This window comes from Cupressus sempervirens, chromosome 3 (assembly GCF_028749045.1).
Source record: "Cupressus sempervirens isolate cs-2001-9-10 chromosome 3, ASM2874904v1, whole genome shotgun sequence".
Lineage (NCBI taxonomy): Eukaryota > Viridiplantae > Streptophyta > Pinopsida > Cupressales > Cupressaceae > Cupressus > Cupressus sempervirens.
Genome location: NC_143120.1, coordinates 968,484,291 through 968,510,391, shown reverse-complemented (window position 1 = coordinate 968,510,391; position 26,101 = coordinate 968,484,291). Strand labels below are relative to the sequence as shown.

The following is a 26,101-nucleotide window of genomic DNA, read 5'->3' as shown; positions in this document are numbered from 1 at the left end:
GTTAGTCATTCAACCGGAGCAAGTTTCAAAAGATGTGGAATATTAGGGCAAGCATGCACTCATATGCAAGTTTTTGGGTCTCTGACTCCCTATACCTGTGCTGGAATTATGGGCGCATCGGACTTGGAATCCAGAAGGGGATATGGAAATTCTAATGGCAGCTAACAACTATTTTATGGTTATTTTCTCATGCATGTCGAACAGGAACAAAGTATTTGAAGGAGGCCCATACTTCTTTAACCAAGTTGGGCTATTTATCAAACCCTAGCACACTGGGTTCAATTCCGCTGAGGAGATCCCGTCTCGGGTCCCTGTGTGGATTCGGCTTTCACGTCTACCACTGGAATTTTGGAGAGAGGATATTCTTCATTTGATATCTCTTTTGCTTGGGAAAACTGTTGGGTCAGCCACCCAAACACAGGATCGGAAGGTAATTTCATATGCACGAATATGTGTGGAGGTTGATCTTACTAATCCGCTACCTGATTCTATGGAAATTTGCTTAGGTCATTGTTCATGGATTCAGCAGTTGGACTATGAGACTCTACCCTTCAGAGGAAGGATTTGCCGTGAGTATGGGCACTTGCAAGGCAAATGCCCCCGAAATAAATTTTCTCAATCATCAACAACCACGATGCCGACCCCTAAGGATGACAAGGGTAAAACCCCTATGCCAGCTGGTCCCTCTGGGGATAAGGAGGGTTTTATCCCAGTGAAGCCGCGCAATAAAGGAAAGGGGCAGAAGAGAACTTGGACGAATAGACAAGGTGATAACACCTTCAACAGGTTTAATGTGCTAGAGACCTTGATACAGGAGGAAGGTTTACCTGTTGTGACACCTCTAGGTGATGGCTCTCTTTTGGATCCCCAGCTAGAGGAAGTTGAGAATCTAGTCTAGATTCCTGAGGAAATACAAGGCCAACCAGTTGGTGCAGATGAATTGGTTCAAGAGTTAGGTTGTGATATTCCTGGTGGCTCACATCCTCGTGACGGTCCAATTATCATAGCCTCTACCCATCCTAGCAAGAAAGGAGTGACCGACAACACAAAAGGCTCTAAAGCTACATCCATTTTGGGCTTACAGCAAAAGCCCTTTAAAAAAGGGACCTAAGAGAAATCTGCTAAGAGTGGAAGGAAAACGGATCAAGAGAAAGTTAAGATGATGGGTGAGACGTTGGTTGAAGCGGGGTTTGTGAAGCCCATTGACTCCCACTTCGCGCAATCTTCTAAATGATTGTTATTTCATGGAATGTTAGGGGGTTGAACAGTATCCCTAGACAAAAGGTTGTTCGTAGATTGATTGATTCTCACTCTCTAGATTTTTTTTCATTCAGGAAACTAAACTTTCAGTTGACGAATTGAATAGTTGTGGGCCAAAGTTATGGCCCCATGGTAGCTGGCACGCAATAGATGCTCAAGGGAGCTCAGGCGGTCTTGCTTGTCTCTGGAATCCTAAGAAGGTGACTCCCCTGTGGTGGATTGTGAGCAGATCCTCCATCTCTTTTATGGCTTCTCACTTTGAGACAGGTGAAAGGTGCTTGTTTTCCAACATTTATGCTCCTATTGACTTAGTTGGCAAATTTCTTATGTGGTCACATATTATATTTGTCCGTTCTTTAGACCCTTTCCTTCCTTGGATTGTTGCTGGAGATTTTAATGCAGTTACTAATGTTGAGGAAAAGAGGGGCGGGATTTCTCGATTGGGTCCTTCTTCTAGTATGCTTAGAGACAATATTAGTTCTTTGAACCTTATTGATGTTAAACCTGCTTATGGTTTGTTCACCTGGAATAACAGAAGAAGTGGGATGGAGGCTATCTCTGAAAGGCTTGATAGGTTCCTGGTATCTTGTTTTTGGATGAATTTTAGATGGGCCACCAGTTCAGATATTCTTGATTGGAGAGGCTCTGACCACTGGCCTATCAGGCTCTCTATCTCTCCTTTCAAGACTTCTAAGAATCCCTCTTTCAAGTTTCAGCTGATGTGGTTGAGGGATCCTTCTCTTGAAAATCTCATGATAGCCTGGTGGTATGAAGGCAGGCCCCCTCATGGTACTTCCATGTACACCTTTGAGAAGAGACTTCAGCATGTGAAATTCAGGTTGAAACAGTGGAATAAACAGTGTTTTGGGAACCTTCAAGAGCATTTAAGGGAAGCCCGGGCCAGGTTGGACAATGTCACTCGCCAGATCAGGGACCATGGAATGACTCCTGATTTAATGTCTGAAGAATCCTCAGCTCTGAGAGAGATTGAAGAATGGGAACTTCGTGAGGAAATTTTCTGGAAACAAAAGTCTCAGGTGGATTGGTTGCAGGAAGGAGATAGAAACATGACTTTCTTCCACAACACTGTCAAAGCTCGCAAGTTTGGAAATTCCATTACTTCTCTTGTTTCTTCTTCTGGAAATCATCTCTCTTCCAGGGAGGCAATTTCTTTAGAGGCCACTAATTACTTCTCTCAGCTCTTCTCTAAGGAGGAACCTGTTTCTTTGGTGGAGACAAGGGCTATTTTAGATTGCATTCCTCATCTTGTGTCTGGCAGTATGAATAGAGATCTATTAAAACCTGTTATGCTTGAAGAACTGGAGAAGGTGGTATTTGGTATGAAGAAAGGTAAAGCCCCGGGCCCAGATGGATTTCCCATTGAATTTTTCCAGGAGTTTTGGGAGATTATTAAGTTTGATCTTCTAGAAGTTGTTCGGGAATCATATCAAAATAAACAAATGCTCAAATCCTTGAATGCTACTTTCCTGACTCTCATCCCCAAGATTGATGGAGCTAACAGGTTGGATCAATTCAAACCTATTGCTTTATGTAATGTCACGTACAAAATTATCACAAAATTAATTTTTGAAAGGCTTAAGCCTTTTCTTGCCTCTTTGATTTCTGAGGAACAAGGAGGTTATGTTGGTGGTAGGCAGATTCTTGATGGAGTGGTTATTGCTTTGGAAGCTATTCATTCTATGGCCGCATCCAAGGAAAAAGCTATGTTCATTAAGCTGGATTTAGCTAAAGCTTACGACCGAGTTAGTTGGGAGTTCCTTGGTCGTGTGCTTCTTGCTTTTGGATTTGATATGGAGTGGGTGGATTGGGTTCTCAGCTGTGTGAATTCCACATCCTTTTCAGTCCTTATTAATGGAGAACCTACTGATCTTTTCTCTGCTTCTCGGGGGCTTCGGCAGGGGGATCCTATCTCTCCATATCTATTTATCATTATGGCAGAGGCTCTGGGCAGATTTATAAAATCTCAAGCAGGAAAGGGGCTTGTTCATGGCTGGAAGTGGCACAATGATATTCCAGCATACACGCACCTCCAATTTGTGGATGATACTAGATTGATGGGTTTGGCTACCATAAATGAAGCAAGGAACTTCAAAGCGATTTTGGATACTTATTTGAAAGCTTCTGGACAGCAGATTAATGAAGGTAAATCATCTATTTATTTCTTTAATACTCCTCAGTCGATTCAGGTCAAGATTGCTAGAATTCTCAAGTTTCAAGTTACTTCCCTTCCTTTGATTTATCTTGGAGTTCCACTAGCTCTGGGGACTCAACTGAAAGATTATTAGCAAGGTCTGTTGGACAAATTTCGTAGCAAGGTGAGTCATTGGACTCATAGATGGCTCTCCTCGGCTGGAAGAGTCACCCTCCTCAAGACTGTGATTCAAGCTCTTCCCATTTATAAGTGTCTGGTGCAAACTCCTCCCATTGGAGTTATGAAAGATTTTGATGCTTTGTCGCGACAATTCCTTTGGTCAAGCAATCTCCTCTCTTCTAGATGGAGCTTGGTCAAGTGGGACACTGTTTGCCTGCCTAAGTTTGCGGGGGGATTAGGCCTTAAATGTATGGCTCTTGTTGTCAAGGCTTTGGCAGCTAAGTTATATTGGAGATGGTGCAAGAAGCAAGATCGCGGTTGGGCTAAAATTCTAGCCCATAAGTACTTCCCAGGAGGAGATCTTCAGGATATTCCTAAACTGGAGCTGGATGGTAAGGGATCCTTTATTTGGAACACTCTTAAAAAAGGTGCTCCTCTCATCAAGGACGGCCTCTTCTGGATATGTAATGAGGGATCAAGTGTGTTATTCTAGCAAGACTCTTGGGATGGCTATCCTCCAATTCTCTCCAGCGATCCACATCTTCAGCCTCTATGTCTGATTTTTTCAGCTGCAGGATACACCAAAGTTGTTCACTTCAAAACTATGAAGAGATGTGGTTCGATGATTGTAGCTAGTTGGAAGGATCCTCAGGATTGGCCCCCGGGGGGCTCCTTGAAGATTCGGGCTGAGCTGGCCAATCTTCTCTCTCTTAGGCTGTGCAGTTCTTCTAAGGACAAAGATATCCTGGCTTGGGGTCCCAGCCCTAAAGGCATTTACAGTGTGGCCCAGGGGTATGCTCGGCTGGATAGTCAGTATAATGAAATCCAAGAAACTGGTGGCAGAAGGTTTGGAATAGATTCTCATGGCCTAAATGAAATTTTTTTCTTTGGCTGGTTGCTCAAAAAAAGTGTCTTACTTGGGATAACCTCCAGAGAAGAAGATTTCAAGGTCCTTCGCTTTGTCCCCTTTGTAGGATGCATGGAGAAGATGTTTCTCATTTATTCTTCTTATGCCCTCTCTCTAGAGAAATCTGGCATAAGTGGTGGGAGGCATGGTGTCATGGATGCATTCATGCTGAATCTCTTATTGAGTTTTGGGATAGCCTGGGTAGGCCCCTTGCGAAAACTTCATTCCTCCAGGTGGCCTGGGCTGTTGGACCTTCCTTCATTCTTTGGAATCTTTGGTTGGAGCGTAATCGTTGGATTTACTGTAACTCCAGCCTAGGAGTCACTAAATTATGGCAGGTGATCTTGAGCAAGCTTCAGGAAACTATCTATGCTAAATGTGATACGACGGAGCCAATGGATCCTCATGACTTCAAGACAGTTAGGAATTTGGGATTGGTGAACAACGGGTTGGGTAGTAGAAGCAGTAAGAGATCTCAGCCTCTAAAAAGGAGAGTGTGTAGGATAGGGAGATGGAGACCTCCACCAGATGGTGTCCTAAAGATTAACACTAACGGCTCCTCCCGTGGGAATCCTGGACAGGCTGGTGTGGGAGGGATCGGGAGAGATGCAGATGGCAAGGTTTCTTTCATATTCTCTGTTCACAAAGGAGTTCATTCCAATAACGTGATGGAGGCCTTAGCCATTAAGGTAGCTATGGAGCGCGCTTGCTCTCTTGGATGGAGGAGAATAGTGTGTGAATTAGACTCTCAGATTGTTGTGGACATGATAAGGAACCAGAGAATAGAGGACTGTAACTGGCATATTGCCTCTCTTGTTAGAGAGATTCTTCACTTGAGTAGCTTTGTAGATGAGATCTCATTTTGTCATATTCCCAGGGAATGGAATGGGGTGGCTAATGTCTTGGCTAAATGGGCTTCGGAGAAAGGAGTTGGTTGGGGTATTTCCGATAGAGATGATCTTCCTGCTGATTATGTGGGGATTTTCGAGCTTTTAGTGGAAAAAGATAGAACTTAATGGCTTTTAGGTAGTGGTTTGATGGATTGGGCCTGAGGCCTTTGTAATTTGGCTTTTTCTGAATAAATTTTTACCCCTTTTTCCCAAAAAAAAAAAAAAACTATATAAACTATTTATTACAATCTGAATCTTCTGTATTTAGATTACTATATTAAAATAATACTAAATATTAGATATTAAAATTTAAAAATAATATTCATATAAACTTTTGACTTCTAAAATAAGAAGTAAAATTAAAACGATTTAATATTATTAATTAAACAATTATAAACTTCAAAATTATGAACATTGATAATTCTAAACTAAAAAATAAATAAAAACGAAATGGGAAAACCTATGATAAAATGTAAAGTTCTATATAAATTGAAAATCTTTAGAAATTTGTGCAACTGGCGAGCTTTGGCCATCAGTGAACGACTTTGGTGGGTAGTGAACTGGAAGGTTTCAACAACCAACGACAATGTAAGGGTTTCCAGCATACCAAGCCATGCACAAGGGTTTCCAGCAACAAAGCAACCACAAGTGATGGATTCTTAGTGCCCACAAGTGAAAAACGCAAACAGAGATTAGCAGCCACAAATGTTAACACCAACAAGAGAGCCACTAAACAATAGACAATTTCCTAGAACACTGTGATAAGCTTTTCCCTATGCCTCAGAAACCTCTATGAAAGGATATTATTTAAATGTATTTTTAGAAGGGTTTGAGTCACTTTAGTCATATGAACTTGATGCGAATTTTTTCGAACTTTATTATTTTTTTATTCATTTGCCGAATTTCAAACCTCATGCCTAAAATTCGATGAACCTTGTGACACATCCTATGACTAATAAAATTATGATATCTAATGTGCTAAAGGTACATCCTTTTGCAAGTAACTCCAAGAATGAAGTTCATCAAGAAAATAAATATGAGTACAATCAAAGAACAGTACTTGAATATCTTTGTTCTATCCCTAATCCTCTATCCAAGTTTTCCAATAATTAAGTGTCTTCCTTAAACATTCAATAAGCAATAAAAATGATAGCGGCTGATATTGAATGCTGCTATAGTATACCTTGTAACCAAGAATCATAGAAGCAAGTTTTACATTTGGCTTAATGATATCGTAAACAGTCATAGCTCTCTGATCCCATTTTGACTTAGTAAGCTCCTCTACAACCTTATGCTTAGTTGATTTCAGATTAGCAATTTCAATGGTGACACTAAATCCAATGACTTCCCAAATAAGCTCCTCTATAATCTTGATTGGTTGATCATTAATCTAAAAAAATTATCATGAATCTTGCTAAACACTATCTTAATCCATTTTGGTTTATTAAACTCCACAAAGTCATATTGAATTAGATTAACTTCCTTTAGCTTCGAAAACTTCATCCTTCAAGATTTTGTTCTCACACATAGGCTTATATTGCTTTTGAATATCCAAACTATCAATTTCATCCAATTTGCAATGAATATATGCGAATGTCCTCAACATGCATAACATTGTGGGGCTAATGTGAAAATGCGCCTCTTCAATGATTTAAGTGGGTGCAATTTGAATTCATACCTAGGTTTCTACATAATGCTAACTATCTGAGGGATACTCATGATTATAATTAAAAGTCTTGCAAATCTGACAAATTGCTCAAATCTCTTGCCAAATTGCCTTAGATCTCCTCTCCTCAAGCTCTTCAAGTCACAATGTGAATAATATAAGTCGTGATTCACTTATTATTTTAATTTGGTCATTAAATGTCGTCCATAAGCTAACTCCCAAAAAGATTATAAAAACCAGTAAACCGATAAATCGTTTGTCATCACCAATATATCAATAACTTTGCTTGCAATTCAAAATGTAGCATTCTAGGATCAATTTTCAACTGCACTCAATATCACATTTTAAAAATGATGCCTCTCCAGGGGTCTTCAAATTTTCTACTATATTCTCCCCATTAGATCTTTGACCTAATCAAGTTGTTGATTAAGAATTCACATTAGGGGTGGGTGCAATCTGTCCAATAGAATCAATTTGTTCTTTCCTAACCCATGTCATCTTTAACTTGGCTTACATCAATTTTATTTCCTTTGTCCTCATTGTTTGCATTATTCCTCTTAACCAAACCATTCATTCTTGCTCTATTGACTCTAAATTTGCAATTCCTAGCAATATGTCCATAATTATTGCATTTGTAACAAACATCTTGATTAACATACCTCTGATCATTCATATTAGTCCTCAGCCTACAGTTCCTTACAATGCGTCAAAAGTTATTACATTTGTAGCATGTAGGATTCCCTCCATTAGTATTAGGTCTAATCTCCGATCTTCTTCTAGATTTGCATTATCTATATTTGTGACCATATTGCCAACATGTAAAACAATTTTCGATAAAAAGTGTAGCATTTAAATTGCTCTGGCATTCCTTTAACCTATGACCAAGTTTGTCGCACGTAAAACATCTTCCATTGAATATCTACTCATCAGTCTGATTTGTAGGTTCCTCTTTGGGTTTCTCAATCTGATCTTCTCTAGCGTCAGCTGCCTTAAGACATTCTCCTTGATCATAACCTAACCATTGCTTATCTCCAACCAAAGTTTTCCTTACCAACTACTCATCAAGCTTTTCAATGCTCAATTTGAAACAATCTTTGAATTTCTTTGGTTCGACTAAGTCATTACTTAAGACTTCATCCACTATCTCAAGTTCTTGCTCATTATGCTTTGTTTCATCCAAATCAAGTTGCATCTAACTGATCTAAGTGTTCAATTTATGACATTCATCTGATTTTTCCTTTAAGGCCTTATCAAGTTTTTCTTGGATTTCTTGCCTCTGATTCAGATCCTTAGTCAACCTAAGAACTATGATCTCCATCTCATTTTGCAATTCCTCTTTTTTGTTTCATTACCTTCTCAAGTTTCTCCAACGAAAATTTGTCAACCTTAATACCAGTGCTCCCATCTGATTTTATCTAACGAATGACTTCTCTCCTCTTAGATTGTGACTTATTCAACTGATCTCTAAGAGACTTGATAAACCATCAACTTCCTTAAGCTTTCCTTCAACTCAATGTTCTCTGCTTTCTGCTTGTCAATGTCTTCAAGTGTAATCAAGAGTTGCTTCTGAACGTTGTCAGTTTACATTAGGGTTCTCCTCAAGGTGTTTGTCTTCTTCCAAGGCACAAAGCTCCAATACTAATTAGGATCGAAGAATACCAAGGGGGAGAGGTGGGTGAACCGGTATTCTAGCTTTTTTATTAACTTCAAACCATTTGCACAAATACCATATAAAGAATATAGAAAGAAAACTAAAACACAACAAAGACAATCAAAGTACTCATAACACCATATTTTGTTTTCAAGGAAAACCCGGTTAAGAGGAAAAACCGATGGAGATGTTACCCACAATAACGTCACTACTACAATAATAAGTGCTCGATTAAAGGCATAAGTATAGAGAGTTTGGGAACGCACTAGCATTTAGGCACCAACCTGGAGCTCACCGTTCTATTACACAAATAGATTCTCTGAATCGGGTTCACTAATCAAATTACAAAACAAAATTGGACTTACTATCTTTAGTGAACTAACTAGTAGCATCAACAATGCTTGGACAATTTTGATGAAGCTTTGATCATAACTCTACATCAATACAATCTCTAAACACATAATTTGCATTTGCGCATCATATATGCCTTTCACATAACATGCATACTCTTTGCAATCGAAAATCGATAACATATATGATCTTTGGCTCAGAAACATAAATCATGTTGGCTCCCAAAACAAAACGTACAAAATCCTCAACCAAAACAACACAAAAATGCTTGCTAACCAAGAGTAAACAATTTTGATGTCAACTAAACCAAATATAACTTATTATAAAACTTATCTTCAATAAATCCATCACCTGGTAAACCATTCCAAACTATCATGTTCTTCACAAAACTGTCAACCCAATATTCAACAATGAATATCTCTTGATGCAAACACTTCGAGCTTTGCGATGATTGGATTGCACATAATTATGTCTACAATCTTGCTCAACATTTATTTCCTCTAACTCTATTGATTATGCTCAATCCAAACTAATCTTGCTAACTTTCTTGAACTCTACTTCTAATAAATTGATAACTCCCAAGTATTAATCCTCTAGTAAAGTATCTACTCTACAAAATAGTCCAGAGTAAATGAAAAGTAATTGCGATCAATGATAACATACCATGCATAGCTGATTACTCTTGCTAACATGTATGCAAACAACAGAAATGAATTGCTAACAACTTAATATTTGTGGTTTTTAAGACTAGAATATCTCTGATTATTACAAATTTGTCCTCAAATAAAGACTTCACAATTTTGGGAAAACCTAACAGACTAGGGAAGGTTTTGTACCCCCAAACTACAAAAACAAGACTTAATTCCAAACTCAAATTGCAAGCAGAAAGATAGTGAGATGATCAATGACTTACAAATGCTCCAAGGACACCAAATGTATATGAGGTCCACAACTCCTTGAACAAGCAAGTTGGCCCCAATACAAATTCAAATGTGTGTGTAATATTCTCACTCTTAGCTAACAACGAAAATTCCAGAATGACTAATGACAATCTAACAAACAATTGGTGCTCAACATTAAACAAAGTTCAGGTATCTCTGATAATTACGTTCAACTATTCCCCTTTTTATACTTGGTGCATTTTGTTAAACAGTTGGCGTGTCATTAGCTACCTTTAATAAAGTAAATGACTATCTCTAATTTACTATTGCATTGAAATTTGCTTGAGAAAGAAACAATTAATCTAATAGAACTCAAAATGCTGATTATGCACAAAATCATGGTACGAAATTATTAATGATTACCAGCCTTCATATAAGTTACTATATTGGTGGTACAACATAGGCAGTCATTCACATTTAATATGTGTAATACAAACAAATACAAGAGGAGTGAATGGTGACAGACCCGTGATCCTTGCGTATCACCTATTGGCAGAGATACCCAAGTCTATTTGGACGACGGCAACTTGACTTCATCTCAACCCGAGCTGACTATCATCAGTATCCTGTGAGTTCCTTCCTTGTCTCAGCTATATTAAAACACGTCCTCAAAGACCGCTCCAGACTTCCCTCTGCTGTCGATGTCTTGCTGGATGCTGGGGTAGTCGTTCTCTATGCTGGATACAACTCGTGTCTTCTTGTGGACTTACGGCGACTAGCAACCAAGGGCCCTACTTTGCGGCGGATACGCTATGACCTTCTCGACTGCAGTGGAACTACCAAAGTCTAACCCTGCTAAGACCCAAAAATCTGCCAAAACATCAAATCAAACTTGGTACTGAGTCTGTTGTTTGCCGAGTCACTCAGATTTCTAGGTATTTCGATTTTCACCCAACCATAGTAGCTGAACCAATCATGTGATTACCAGCCTTCATATAAGTTACTATATTGGTGGTACAACATAGGCAGTCATTCACATTTAATATGTGTAATACAAACAAATACAAGAGGAGTGAATGGTGACAGACCCGTGATCCTTGCGTATCACCTATTGGCAGAGATACCCAAGTCTATTTGGACGACGGCAACTTGACTTCATCTCAACCCGAGCTGACTATCATCAGTATCCTGTGAGTTCCTTCCTTGTCTCAGCTATATTAAAACACGTCCTCAAAGACCGCTCCAGACTTCCCTCTGCTGTCGATGTCTTGCTGGATGCTGGGGTAGTCGTTCTCTATGCTGGATACAACTCGTGTCTTCTTGTGGACTTACGGCGACTAGTAACCAAGGGCCCTACTTTGCGGCGGATACGCTATGACCTTCTCGACTGCAGTGGAACTACCAAAGTCTAACCCTGCTAAGACCCAAAAATCTGCCAAAACATCAAATCAAACTTGGTACTGAGTCTGTTGTTTGCCGAGTCACTCAGATTTCTAGGTATTTCGATTTTCACCCAACCATAGTAGCTGAACCAATCATGTGAACACTAGGTTTTCGTCTAGCTTCACTTGTTTCCAAAAGGTTTGTCGTCTTTTGGAAATACTAGTCACATTAAAGCAACCAGAACTTTCAATATATTCAATTCATAAATTCTTATGTATAAATCCCAAGGCTAAGTCTCTTATTTATAACCTCGAAGTGAGGGAAAAGAGTTGGAATAAGAGATGTGAGATAAAACAACAATTTCGTCCTGTAGTCACTTAAGTCACTGTATAAAGTAAATGACTTTATAAAGTAACTTTATCAAAGAACTTTTAATTTAATAAATGATGTACTTAAGATAAATCTTCCATGTGACTAGTAAGCATCCTAACTGTTGATGCCATTAATCTATCTGGATGTGGAGATAGATTAACCTGGCGCCATAACAATAATGCAAGGAAAGGGACATGACGGTGTGGCCCAAAACATGGCACAAAAACACCACAAGTTAGAAGTAGGTTCTTACCAAAGACAAGGTAGCCACAAATTACAAATAAGACTTTGCCAAAAATAGAAAATTATTCCCTTTAAAAAGGGGCATTATAGAGAGGGCCTCTTGGTCATCCTTACTCTCTATCTTAGGAGACTTCTGGGAAGAACTTTTGTAGGAAGCGTCACTAGAAATGGCCTTATTTGTTGGAACTTGGGACCCATCATCTTTTCACCCACTTAAGCTATGCTAAAGATGGGTGTTAGTGTAGGTTTTTATTTCCTAGTTTGTTATTTATTTTCCCATTCCTAGATTTTTACTACATTCTTTATTAAGCTTACTTAGGATTAATAAAATGAATAATTAGCGTGAGTGGGTGCAAGGTGTCGCCATCTTCCATGGGAATTACACTTGCCTTTTGTAGGCTGTTGTGGTGGTCTCTTCCCATTGGTCATATTTGTCACCTCTCCCCTCTCTCATTTGAATTTCCTATACATACTCACTCCCAGCTAGTCTTACTCTATTCTATTGTAGTGTAACTGCATTCTGTGGATTTTGCTTTTGCATTCTCCTAATGCTACTCCTAATGCTAATTGGTGTCTTTGGGATTTGTAGTTCCCTCTTGAAAGCTAACTTTGTGTAATTATTTTGATCTTGTATCATTTTCATTCCCAATTCTATGTCTATTTGTTTGCACTAATTATTCTAGGTTAATCATCTTTTCAGATTCTATCAACAACTAGATACAAATAACCCAGCCAAAAATTAGAGTGAAGGATATATACTTGGTTGTAGACAAAAAGACATCCAATAGACATTGACTTCAGCTGATACCTATACCAGAGACAGAGATGGATATGATATCCATATAGATAGGATGGCATGAGATACGAGAACCAAGAACTATGGCAATGAAAATTGGAAGAGATTGTTACAGTAAATGCTGGAAACAAAGTATTTAAAGATTAGCAATCTAGTTCAAGCGAAGAAACTGGCTCCAGTAATGACAGTGAAAAAAATGATGAAGACTTATTACACATAAATGAATGCATCAGCATATAAGTTATCACTCTGGCTTTATTGACCATAAAATGCTATTTCTGCAAGGTGTAAAATTTTAATAACCTGAAAGAACTCCATTTTGATTTTAAGGAGCAATCATCTCACTAATAAATTTGCAGTTTGTGTGTGTTGCCAACAACACATGGATTTCAACAGGTCTCAAACCAGTTTAAATATAGAAGCCTGTCTATCAGCAATTGAACCTGGGCTATTGGCATAGACAGACTCCAATTTGCAACTAGAACACAGCCCAACTGAGAGATTTGATTGTATTTAGATGGTAGGAATATTAATCAACAGTAGCATTGAGCTTGCCGTCAGGTTACTATCCATACTTTGCATTTCTTTCTGTGCTTCAAAATGTAATAGCATTTACAAAATTCTACCAAGCAAAGTATTTTCAATGTTATTTCCAAAAACAACCAAACATTCTCATTTTGACTTTTCTATAAGCCACATAGACCCATATATTTACTTCTCATTACCATGGCAATACCAGGGTAGTTTGTTAGTAGTAGCTGTACAACTAACCACACTGCCACTTCTGTTTCTGGCTTCAGCGACTCTGATTGAGAAACAACAGGCCATAGTAGAAAGAATACACAAACATAATAATGAGTCTTTGTCACTGAGCTTAAAAGGCCAGGTACCAGACAAAGAAATGCAATCCCCAACTGAAATGTACGTTCAGCAACAAATCCCTTGGATTGGTTACTTGTTACTTGACTTTGAGTTACAGTTTTACCAGCTAACGCATGAAGCCAGAACATTACCTGTCATTAGCAGGAGAGGTAATCAGACAACACAGAACACAATATGCTGGTCATAAAATGGTATTAACGAGAAAATAGTTACAGCATTATACTAATATCCAGGCTACTAGAAGAAAAATTTACAAGTTAACAGAGTTGACCTCCTCATGGGTGGGTTGCAGGTCACATGCACAGATGAGTACACAGTATAACCTTAGATGCCCATGCAACTGTCCTCTCCAGCCATGTTCATTAAATAACATTTCTGCATCGACAAGAAGTACTCGCCGTAAACGTTGAATAATGCCCTCCAGGTCACCAATATATAATTTGAATTCCTTTGAAATATTACTCGCTTGAGTTAAACTTGGTAGAAAAGATCTGTGTTTCTTTTGTCCCGAGCTAATAAATAAAAGCATCCATTCAGAAGTCTGTTTATCAGAGAAGATTACTCTTGAAAGAAAGTCAAGCTCATCATGCAATAGTTCAAGAGTTATGTGCATAACCATGTCTGCAAAGATGCATTTTTTAACAAGAGCTTCTCGACAACCTACAGCTAACTGGGGAACAGATTGGCACAAAAATACAAATACCAAACATGTCTGCTGTATGCAATGAAAAACTCCACGATTTAGTTTATATTTGCTAGCATCCTTGGAGGCTTGACATTGATCACTGTTGTCTAAGAAAACGGATATATCAGAAGACAGAGGGTCTATTTCTATTTTTCTCAGGGACTTTGATAAAAATTCAGCAAGCAATATCACACTCTCTTGACACAAGAGAGGATTATTTATTAAGATAGCCGCTAGAAGGACCCCACCCCATTTTGCTGTAAGCAGACCCTTCACTAGAATTTCTGCATAAACAAAGAAATTAAATTCAGTTTAGTTACCATGTCAGAATATATTTATAACGAGCAATGAATATGTTGGATTATTGACGACTTAAGGACACACTTAAGAGGCAATACACCTTCAGACTAAATCAAAGATATAAATGAAAGATAAAGATACAAAAAGCTGAAGAGGCCAAATCATTAACTAAAACTATTTATAATGCTAACTCAAAGATAAGATTTACAAATCTTACAGAAAGTTGAACCTGGTTCTAATAGATCAGGACAACGGGAAACTGCAACTGGAAGCATAGACAATAGATCTGAAAAGAAAATTTCACTGCTCCATATGCTTCCCTCAGCTCTGCATTGTTGAATCCACAAGCTTTCTGCATCAGGGCCAGATTCAATTATACAAAAGAAATCTGATGCACATTTACGCAAGGAAGTGATTGCAATCTTTACCCGATCAATCTGCAAGACATCATGCTAACCAAAGATCATTATGCAATTTCAATTAATCTGTTCTGTTTAATCCAAAAGGCAATTATAAAGCAAAGAAGCATAAAAAGAGTTGCATATGCAGAGTAGAACACCATCAGTTAATAATAAAATGACATTCAGAAGGCTAAGGAAGTAGTGAAAGACAAATTTCAGTGGAAAATTATTAGTTAGAATTTACTAACCCCACCCAGACATTTGAAGTCTAACACTGAAACCTTCATCCAGGACTTCTTCAGTGAACAATGAGATAGAAAGGGAATTGATCTATGGTTATATGTCTTCTACATGATTCTGTTCTGATCTGCTATGCAAAGTTATATAAAACCAAAACAATGTTACAACTTACAATCTAATTCACCTACATTCTAGTTGGCTAAAAGATTAGGATCCCAGACACACAATGTGGTTGAGGCAATGTGGATTAGAAAAAGCATATGTGCAGAGAGAGAATGAGATCCTTTGACCCACTATACATTGATTGAAATGGGTTGACAAATCTTTGCCAATCTCTTCTCAAAAATCAATCATAGTTATCCTAAAAAAAAGTCCATTGAAGGTAATGACTAAAAACATTACACTGAAGGTTAAATTCCACGTTGGAGTTATTTAGAATCTGATAGATATCAATAAGGAACTGATTTTCTGGTAGAAACCTGCCATTCTTCTGGGAATCTGCCTTACTGACCAGAGTATGCATTTCATGGAGGTTGTTAACTTACAATGCTCGCTAAAAATGAGTAGAGTGCAACAAATGGATGGGAAACATGGTCATTCTCATGTGATCACAACATCTGCAAAAAGTTTTGGTATTTTGCCAGAATGCATATTTCTGGGCCTTGTCCCTTTGGACTTATTGTACCTACAATATCTAAAAGATAAATATCAACAGTAATCTTTATAACTATGTTGACATTCGAAGTTTGTCCAATGCTAACCTTCCCAGAGGAGCAAAAATTTTTTTGAAGGACAAACTTTGAACATTACATGCAGATTCTCAATGTACAATGCTGACTAAAAATGAGCACAATGCAACAAATGAATGGGAAACATGACCTTGCTTGTGTGACCACATGGCCATTCTTGTGTGACCACCACATCTGCAAAAAATGTCTGTATTTTGCCAGAGAATGCATATTTCTGGGGTCCTCTCACTTTGGACTTATTGTAGCTATAATACCAAAGGGATAATATCAGTGCTAATCTTTCTAACTCTGTTTACATTTAAAAGTTTGTCCAATACCAACCTATATCCTAGAGAAGCAATACAATGAAAAAGGGTCAAATGCTGAACATTAGTGCTTTCCAGATAAATAGAGGAATGGAATCCACTCATATGACAAAAGCTAGCACTGCCAGGATAGTCATTTAACAACATAAAGTGAATTGAAGAAACATGTGAGGTTGAATTGATGATCAATGGGAAGGTTTGTTTTCTCGTGTTTCTATTGCTAGCAAATATCTACAGCAAGTTTCAAAGAGGCCTCTGAATTAATTTGATACACTAAAGAAATTTTGATTTCAGCTCTCTGCTAAAAGATATATAAACCTCTTCATTTATATTGCCTGTTGTAATGGTGATGGTTCAGTCTCTTTCCCTTTGAACTGAAACAGCCTGAGCTCATTTCCTACAGGAAGCGGATTTCACTCAGTCTTCACAATGAGATTGGTAGAATAAGTATGATCTCTTTTTCACTCATTTTCGTTATTCTTTGTATATTTAAATGGGCATTTACACCAATGAGAACCTGAGTTGATACTTCTTCCTTTGTTAAGAAAGTTCATTTAATGATTCACGTGATCAGAGACCTTATGGTAGTTTGAAGGTCTAAGATTGAAGAAGTTAGAACCTTGGATGCTCCAAAACTTATACCAGGGTACATTTATTCCTAGAGTTTTGTGGTTTTGATTTTTTACTTTGACATTTAGAATTTAATGTTTTCACAGTCCATTATAATAAGAAAATAATCAAGGTTTCAGATTTTTTAAATACAAAGTTTCGATGACTGGGAAATCTTCGCCCCTCTGAGCATCACCTAGATGAAATGAGTGCTAAGTGTTCCATTCATTCTCGGGAAGATGGGTCCTTGTGAACCACTGCTCATGAAACATGGGTCAATGAGTTTGACTCGAACACTCAACAGTTAAATCCTGGTAGCAACATACCAATTTGAGTTGCTGTGGAAAATACCTCCTACTTATTGTTGATGCCACTGTTGTACCACTACATAACATATAGGAATTGAATACTTGATAAGGAATATCAAACATTCAACCCTCTCTTGAAAAGTAAATACTCATGAAGACATAGGAAAAAAATTCCAATGTTCCTTACACCTATGGATACTAACTCAATTATATTAATGGGATTTGTTGGTTAATCACGTAGGCGGGCTTACGTTATTCATTCAAGGATGTTGGACTTTTGCTGTGACGATAATGATCTAGCTTTGCAATGTATACTAGCGCCAAATGATGTTGATGGTGATGATGATGGAGTGAAAGTCCACCAATGACTTATACTTCTCTAACTTTCTTCTTGAATGAACTCCAACTAGTACACTACTTGCTACTTTACCTCTACTCCTATGAATGGAAAGATTAGCAAATGGACAGCGATCAAATCTAATGAAAACTTACCAATGACTCTACCTCCACAGATGCAATGATTCAAGGGAAATAGACTAGATTACCACACAAGGCTTCCTAACCAGCCGCTAGGATGCTAGTGGCCTAGTTTATAGATCCCTATCAAACATCCACTAATATCACCATACAACTATCCATCTACTCTTACTCTTACTTAACAACTTTATTGAAATAAAATCTACTTTAACAACTTCAATGAAATTTAACTCTAACTATTGGAAGTAGAAACCATGCAATAACACCTAGTGCTCTTAATCACCATGCAAGACACAACAATGATAGAGAAGCAATTTTGGTAATATCTTAAGCAACAATTTTCTTCAACCCTAATTAACTATTGGAAGTAGAAACCATGCCATAACACCAAGTGTCCCTAATCACCATGCAAGTCACAACAATGATAAGAGAAGCATTTTGGTATTATCTTAAGCAACAATTCTCTTCAACCCTTTACAAATGAGAGCAAATGTCCTTAGATAGGGGCCAAAATTACAACCAACGGTAGAGATTATGAGGCAAAATCAACGATCCAAATCTAATCCCATAAACCCTACTTAGGGTTGCCACCCCATCGGCCAATGAGAAGACGCCACCTCATAAATGGACCAATGAAAAAAAAGGAAAAGTGGCAACCAATGAGAAGGCACCAAAATGGTAGCCAATCAAAATCAGACACCTATCCTACCCAAGAAGGAGAATTTGCCACTTGGGCTTACATCAAATGATCCTCTAATATAATTCTACCCTTTTCTTTCATCTTTTTAGCCAAGGCAATGAACTTGGCTAGCTTGTCGTTGATTTCTTTCATGTGAGGGCAAAGCGCATGCTTCATCTTGAGCTCAGTTGAATTCATCATGCTACTTGTTGCTTGCAATGTCTTCTCATGATCCTTCTCATATTCTTTCGCATATCCGATAAAGGCATTGAGGGAGGCAAGGGTGCCCAAATGTTTCTTTTTTATGGCAACCTTCCCCAACTCATCCAATCTCGATCCAAACTCTATCTCATTAACGTTCTCCTCTTTGATATCTTCAAAATCAAGTGCCACCCTAATGTCACCCATCATAGTTGAAATGGAAGTGTCAACGCCTGGGTTGTGTTGTGCAATCTCATTCTATATCTCTTCAAGCATCCTTAATCTAATGGTCAAGGCAACAATCCAAGACTCCATCGTACTCATTCCTCCTTTATCTACCAACTTGGTTCTCTCCAAATATCTCTCTGTTAGCTCAATAAATGCCTGTAGCCTAGAATGGCTAAGTCCTTGACTGGAAGGAAATCCTTCCACTCCCCTTCAAATGCTTTGAATCTGTCTCTAATAGCCACCAATGACCTGAATGTCAAGATAAAAGAAGGTAAGAAATTTCACCCATCTTGAATTACATCACTGGTCCAATCTTTGATTTCGTGCAGCCGAGCCGATATTTCTTCTATGTTGCTCCCGCTGTCTTGCGGAAAGGTTGTCTAATGCAACTGTTGGATACGCTAGCAATCTCTCCAATACTTGTTTTTGGCCTCCAACTTTACAATCCTTTCGTTTGCCTTCCTCAATCTTTCTCTAATTGAAACCATGCCTTCCTAGATCTCCTCACATTCCATGTCATCTGTGATTCTTCCCAAGTTATGCTCTACTATCTCATATTCCTAGGCTACAATCTCATCTACTGCCTTGCTAACCTTTGGTATAGCAATCTGAACTTTTCAGTGACCCTCATCGTTGCTCCTAATTACCTTTGCCACCATTTTTGCAATTTGTCTTTATTTCTCGCTATTTTCCTTTTCCACTAACCCTTGAATATCTTCAATTGTTCAGGCAGTCACCACCTCACCTCTTGGCATAAGCATTTGCCTTAACCATAGTGGTGCAGTGCATCTCCCCAAATTTGGATACAGTTCGACTAGCAAAGCATCACCAACAGCCTCAAGTGCCTAGCTTACTTCCTTAATATCAGTTGGCCTATCTTCTTCTTCACTAGTGACTGTCACATCATCTCCATGTTGGTTCTCCAAGAGGGGAGAGTACTCAGTACTATCACTGTAACCACTTGATCCTAGGTCAAAGCTCACCTCTACCGCAACCCCTTGTCCACTTGTATTATCCCCTTCGCTTCTAGCCTCAATTATGCTCTCCCTTGACGGTGCTGCATTTTGTTTCTTTGTTGGAGGCTACTAGTGTTCTTTACTTTTCTCAACCTCCAAATCTTGGTTGCTGGCTACTACCCCCACCTTTCTGTTCAACTTTGTAATTGCCTTAACTTCTCATTGTACCATGACTCAGTGTGTAGATCAACTGTCCTTGTAACTGCCTCTAAGGAAGGATCCTAATGATCATCCCAATCCACTGGACCCAACTCTATTCCATCCACTGTATCATAATCTTCCCTTAGCGCATTTTCATCATCTTCCAATTGATTAGGAATATCAAGACCTCTCCAGCTGATTGCCCTCATCATGCTCACTGACAACCTTGAGAAAGCTAGTTTTCTCACATGAAAGTCATCATGTGCATTAGCCCAAAAATCTTCTATAGTAGGAATATGTTTGAATGTGTTTCGTGAGATGCCTTAATAAGACCATTAGGATCGAATCCTTGTCTTGCTCTATACCATCCTAGCTGATATCGCTCTAGCTCTTTCTCCGCAGCTACAAAGGCGACAAGATTGGGCCAAGTATCATTGCCTATTCCAAATAAGAAGGTGATCCCTGTCTCATCCTTAAGTTTTATCATCTTGTCATAATGCTCGAGTTGCCTAGCCAACTCCATCAAAATTATCCTGTCAGGTGGGTACCTTGGAAGTCTCTTGGGACAAACCATACTTCCTACTACTCTGATATATGTGAATTGCGGAGATTGATGAACCAACTCCCATACTTCTTAACTTTTACTTCCGCTTTCATTGAGAGCCTTCTAGCAAGTGTCTCATGCAATATCCTTACCATCTTCGTGGCAAAGGCATCATAAAACATCTTATAATATTTGGTGTTGTGTAAATGAAGTTGTGGATAGCACTCATGCACCAAACATTGCCCTGGCCCATTGTCAATCACTCCTAAGGCCTTAAGTCCAGGATTTTCATATAGTCTCGCAATCAAATAGAAAAGATAGGATCCCATATAGAATTGTTTTTGATTTTGCATTGTCCTAAGTTGCAACTCTAAATTCTCACTTATAATTCTAGCCCAATCAAATTTTCTCTTTCCATTTTCAATTTCATCAATAAAATAGTACATCTAGTTCTCGAATTGCATACCTTGAGCCATGCCCATGATTCGGCGGAGAAACACAATAAATTCACCATACTCCAACTTGAAATCTGACTGGGTGAGCTTTGACGACTTGGTAACTCCCTTCTTGCCTTCGTGTCACCAATTCTACTTTAGATGAATGAAGTAGGCCTCCTGGTTATCCTGAAAGAACTTGGTCATTTGGTCCATCGTTACCACTGTCATGCCTCTATATTGGGGAATATTGAATACTTCTTCGATCACTTGTCCACTGATTTTAGCCAACACTCTCTTCCCTTCATCAAAAAAGATGGACTCGGTCACAATATCAAACCGTGATGCACATTCCATTACCAATTTTGAACAAGGCAAGGTAGGAGGGAAAGCCGCCACGTGTACAATTTCGTTCTTGTAGATTTTATTTGCCATGAGGGATTGTCCTTCCTTCAATCTATCCTTCAACTGTACCATGTTCACCGTGCTGATATTGGTATCACTTATTCACCTCACTTTCGAGAAGAAGGTGGTCTTAGCCATCATGTCTTCCTTGTCTTTTTCGGTATTTGTTCCCTTTGAGTTCTTGCTTGCACTAACACCTACCATCCTAAAAACTTATTTCTACCCCTTCGTTCTAAATGATATGGACTACATTTATTAATCTCCAACCTTCTTTCTATCGATGGAATCTAGCTTATTTATGCCTCTCCAAGTCCTATCTCTACACTTATCAATCTCCAAACTTTTTCCTAGGGATGGGACTACCACTTATTTATGCCTCTTCGTTACCTTATAATGGACTAAACTTATCAATCTCCAAACTTCAATCCTAGGGCAGTCTAGCTTATTTCTGCCTGTCCAAGTGTCCTATATCATGAAATCTACACTAATATCTCCCAACTTCAGCCTATCAATGGAAATGATGAAATGGTAGATGAATAGTGCAAGAAGAAGATAAGGGAAACGAACCAAGCAAGAACAAGGAATAGAATCCACCTTTAAAACCAATCTTCACCTCTAAAAATGAATGAGAATTTTACCTTAAATCTGCCTTTACTAATAACTGGGCCTCTTCGAATTCAAATCAGATCTCAAAAATTTCAGTCCCTTCACAAAATATGATGCCCTAGCAAAAATCAGAATTCACCAACCTTGCAAAATCTGCTCATGCCACTGAATTTTGACCTTAAATTGCCTTGCCAATTCACCAAATAAAATCGCCAAAGCTGAAGAAGAAAATCACAGCCCTTGGAGGAAAAATCAAACTTCAAAATCGTTGCCAATCTTGCAAAAATCAGGCCTTTTCACCACAAATTCAACCTAGGGCAGAAATTGCCCAACTTGAAAGGAAAAATTCAGGCCCCAAAAAAAATCACCTTAGCTGAAAATTCGCTCACTAGAAGAAAATCGCTCCAACTTGCAAGAGAAGGAAAGAATGAATGAGGAAATAAGAGGGGGGAAGCCCCTCTTATACCAAACTTTTTGCCTCTCCAAGTGGGCCTGTTAGTTCCCAAAACCGCAAATTGGAAATCCAAGAGCCTGCCACTTCTTCGGTAGGATCTCTCAATCAAATTTTGGCCAACGAACGCAAATCACTTAGATTCCCTTGCACTTCAAGCTCCGCAACACCCAAGCGAGTAGACCTTCACCTTGAACACTGACTACTCAACTCAAGGGTTTTCTATAGCGAATTTAAACTTTGTGAGTTCCTCGGTTGGCAAGGTCTTAGAACTCAATCAGAATGAAACTAGATGTTGAGTATTTGGATAAAATTTTAATAATAATGAATTTGATTTTTTGTAAGAAGGATATTTTGAATTTTCTGACTTAAATAACAAAAGACCAGTGCTTTGTTAATCCGGGGGATAGAGTCAACTTCGGTGAACTTTCACGTACAACTTCATAATGTTCAATGCACTTATACTGCCAACAATTTTGATTAATCCAGATGCAACAGACCAATTATAATGCAATCTTAAATCAATCCAAATTGAATTTTAACTCCGCGAATAAGGAGACAAACTGGACAGAGGTATGGAAACAATTTAATATTTCACAACACCTATGATGATCAAATTTAAAATGCTAATTGATCATGTCCACTTATCTGATATCAAAATTGTATACAGAATTCCAAAAATTAATTACAAAGGGTGATTTGCCTACAGTTTAAATCTCCACGCCATTCAAAAATAAACAAAAGACATTTTATTTTATTTTAAAAATAAAATAATGGAATTTACATTATGAAGCCATATTTAGCCCTTATTCCTCCTTACAAAATATATAAATATAAAAAATGCTTTGAGAGAATATATAGCATTCGGATATTTCTATTTTATTTTTTTACAAATGAATCATTCTTCTTATATATCCTACTCATGACTTTTCAAATCTAATGACATATTCCTTCAGACAAATCGTACCTCTTCAAAATAGGAACTAATCTGCCCTTTGCATCAAAATACATAAGTTGTATGTTTAGTTAATCGGTATTGTTTATACATAGCTTAGGGCCCGATAATTATATTAGTTCAAAGACAAGCCCACACTGGAGCATTACCATATTACCTTTATTACTTCCTAACACTGTCGAAGACTTCATACTTTTACTGTTATGGCTTTATCGTGGTCATTTCATTCTGTGGGTAATGCCCAAGTGCTTCTTATTAAGGATACGTGATTCCTTCTGAAAACTAGGTGCCGCATTTCCTCAGACAGTTTATTGCAAAAAATATACGCACATCTATTTATTACCGCATTACCAGTGCCGTGACTTGGTATCCATTCTCGCTCTTTATTTGCTCCTGTCAAAAACGTTTTGATGGAAGCCTTCAATACACACACAGACTTCACTCGGTTCATGCACTCCTCCAATGACTTATCTTTTAATTTCAGTATGTGTTCCACTGCCCCTGGTTATTGGTCCATGTTCCACGTGTGTGTTGACTTGCGAATAGGGAAGTTCAATACTCCTCTAAACTGATCTTCATATGTCCCCATCAGACATTTTGACTTCAGCAATTGCTTGCATTTAAGAATCTAGAAGACTACTTCTGAAGCCCAAGAACATGAGATATACAGAGGATGCTAGCAATGGGGTCTGCTTATTTGAGCTCTCAATGATAATAAACAACAGATTCATAATTATTCTCTGACCTGTACGTATTATATTGCAGACACACAATTTGGATATGGAGCATCTCCATTAGTTTCAGCAAATACACTACTGAAACTTCCAGATTGTTTGCACGAGAGGCTCTCTTCTGGCTTTAAATTTCTATACATCCCGTGTTTTGAAATCTTCTCAGGCTCTTAACAACCGAATTCATAATTCCCTTTCAAATATAAAATTTAAAGAATTTTCCACTGGCAGAATTCTTTCTTCAATCTTCTATCTTCTGTAACAAATCCTTACAAATCTGAAGGTAATTGTGAAATATTTACAACAGCTAAGCAATTGCCATTTATATTTTCATGGTCATAAATCTCATTTTTTTATTGACTCTAAAAGGGTGGAAACCTTTGGACAACTCCAAATCTTGCTCGGGCAAACAAAAAAATCCCAAAATCCGCAAAAATTGCCAAGGCTTGCCCAAAAAAGGGGGACCCCAAAAATTTTGGGGTGATGGTGTGAAAACCTCACAACATTTATCAATAAATCATCTAGCAAACCTCTACTTTCTATGCTGATTCTGACACTGATGAGCACTAACCGTCAATTTTAATCTTTTTTCCTTAAGAATGGAAAAATTCTCAGCCCATTCTCCTTGAAGAAGCATCTCAGAAATTGAAGTGGGGTAGGTTTGCTTCTTTGCTGTTTTTAATTCTCTTTGTATTAAAATGGTGAGTCAAGCTCATCCCAGAAATTGAAGTGGGGTAAGTTTGCTTCTTTGTTGTTTTTTATTCTGTGTATTATATTGATGAGTCAAGCTAGAGGAATATATGTCACCACTTCTTGCTCTGCTCATGAAAGATCATTTTATTGGAGAGATGGCCCAATAAGTATTTAAAGTAATAATATGAGAGAAACACAAAGGCAAAAATTGTTCTCTTCGATGGAGGTATGAACAGGTATAAAATCATTGTACTATATGGTCAGCCTTCCCATGATTTGCTCCTCAGAGTTTTCTCTTTCTCCAATCACTGTTTTCTGTTCCTTTACAGCTACTATGACTGAAAAGTTAGTTATGCTATCTATGAAAGACCGAAGCCTTCTCATATCTCCTGTTTGGTATATCTTCCTCTGCTCGCTCTTGTCAATGAGATTCCCTTTGACCCAGTGTATCCCTTTACTCTGAGTGTTGAAACTCAGCTCCTCCAGCTAAAACAAAATCACTCAAATGCTCCAAGCTCAACTATTCTGACCCAAGAGATACTTTCTTTAATATTACTTGTTTATCTTCATGATGAGATGCTTCAATGACTAATATTATTTTGATTATCAATATCATAGTTGTTAGATGTTAGATTATGTTGCTATTTGGTTTGATCATATCTGCATGATGATGCTAGTTATGTGACATGATACTTTATCATGATATCTGGTTATTTTTTATTTGGACTTAGATTACGGATTATATTTATATCGGATGGATGTAGTGGACTCATTATTATTACGCCTTGGTGCTGTGAATATCTGTCATTTACTTTGAGTAGATATATGCTCATATGGCCGTAAATGATTATTTAATGTTTTAATCTAATTTCAATATCAAGTGATTATATGTTGTCATACTGCACTGTACCACTAGTATGCATTGTTACCCATTGGTGCTAGTGCGAAGTGGGAACAAAGCCATTATAACTTGCTTGCGAGATCTACATGGTGTTCCATACTCCTTCAACCGTGACTATGTGTTTGTAAGTGCTTCGGCTATTTATATATTAAGCATCTGCACTTGATGTTTGCTTGTTTACTAAACAGGTACCAAGGACAAGCATCCTTGAGTTACAAAATTTGAGTGTGTACCTATATCCTCAGTAGTGGCACAAGGAGATAGTGGCCTTGACCTTTCATGCTAAGTCAGTGTCATCCCTATATGGATGACATATTTATATCATTGTGTTATCATTATCCCTCCAGTAAATGTTGGTAAATCCAGACTCATAAGACATTTTGTGACTAGAACACTGAAGTTTGTGCACTTAGGGTTCCGCAATTGTA

At 38.1% G+C, this 26,101-nt stretch overlaps 1 protein-coding gene across 2 annotated transcripts in view; it reads right to left on the bottom strand.

Annotated features, from left to right (window-relative positions):
- Positions 1-26,101, bottom strand: part of LOC149569968 (uncharacterized) — a 187,066-nt gene that overhangs the window by 144,582 nt on the left and 16,383 nt on the right. Inside the window, exons 2-4 of one of the 2 annotated variants that reach the window (XM_089822626.1) lie at positions 14,829-15,036; positions 13,886-14,583; positions 13,458-13,745 (exon numbers count right to left, since the gene is read on the bottom strand). In XM_089822626.1, the coding sequence (XP_089678752.1) occupies positions 13,458-13,745; positions 13,886-14,583; positions 14,829-15,036 (1,194 nt within the window). The remainder of the gene's footprint in view (positions 1-13,457; positions 13,746-13,885; positions 14,584-14,828; positions 15,037-26,101) is intronic. The other variant, XM_089822627.1, reaches the window with a different exon arrangement.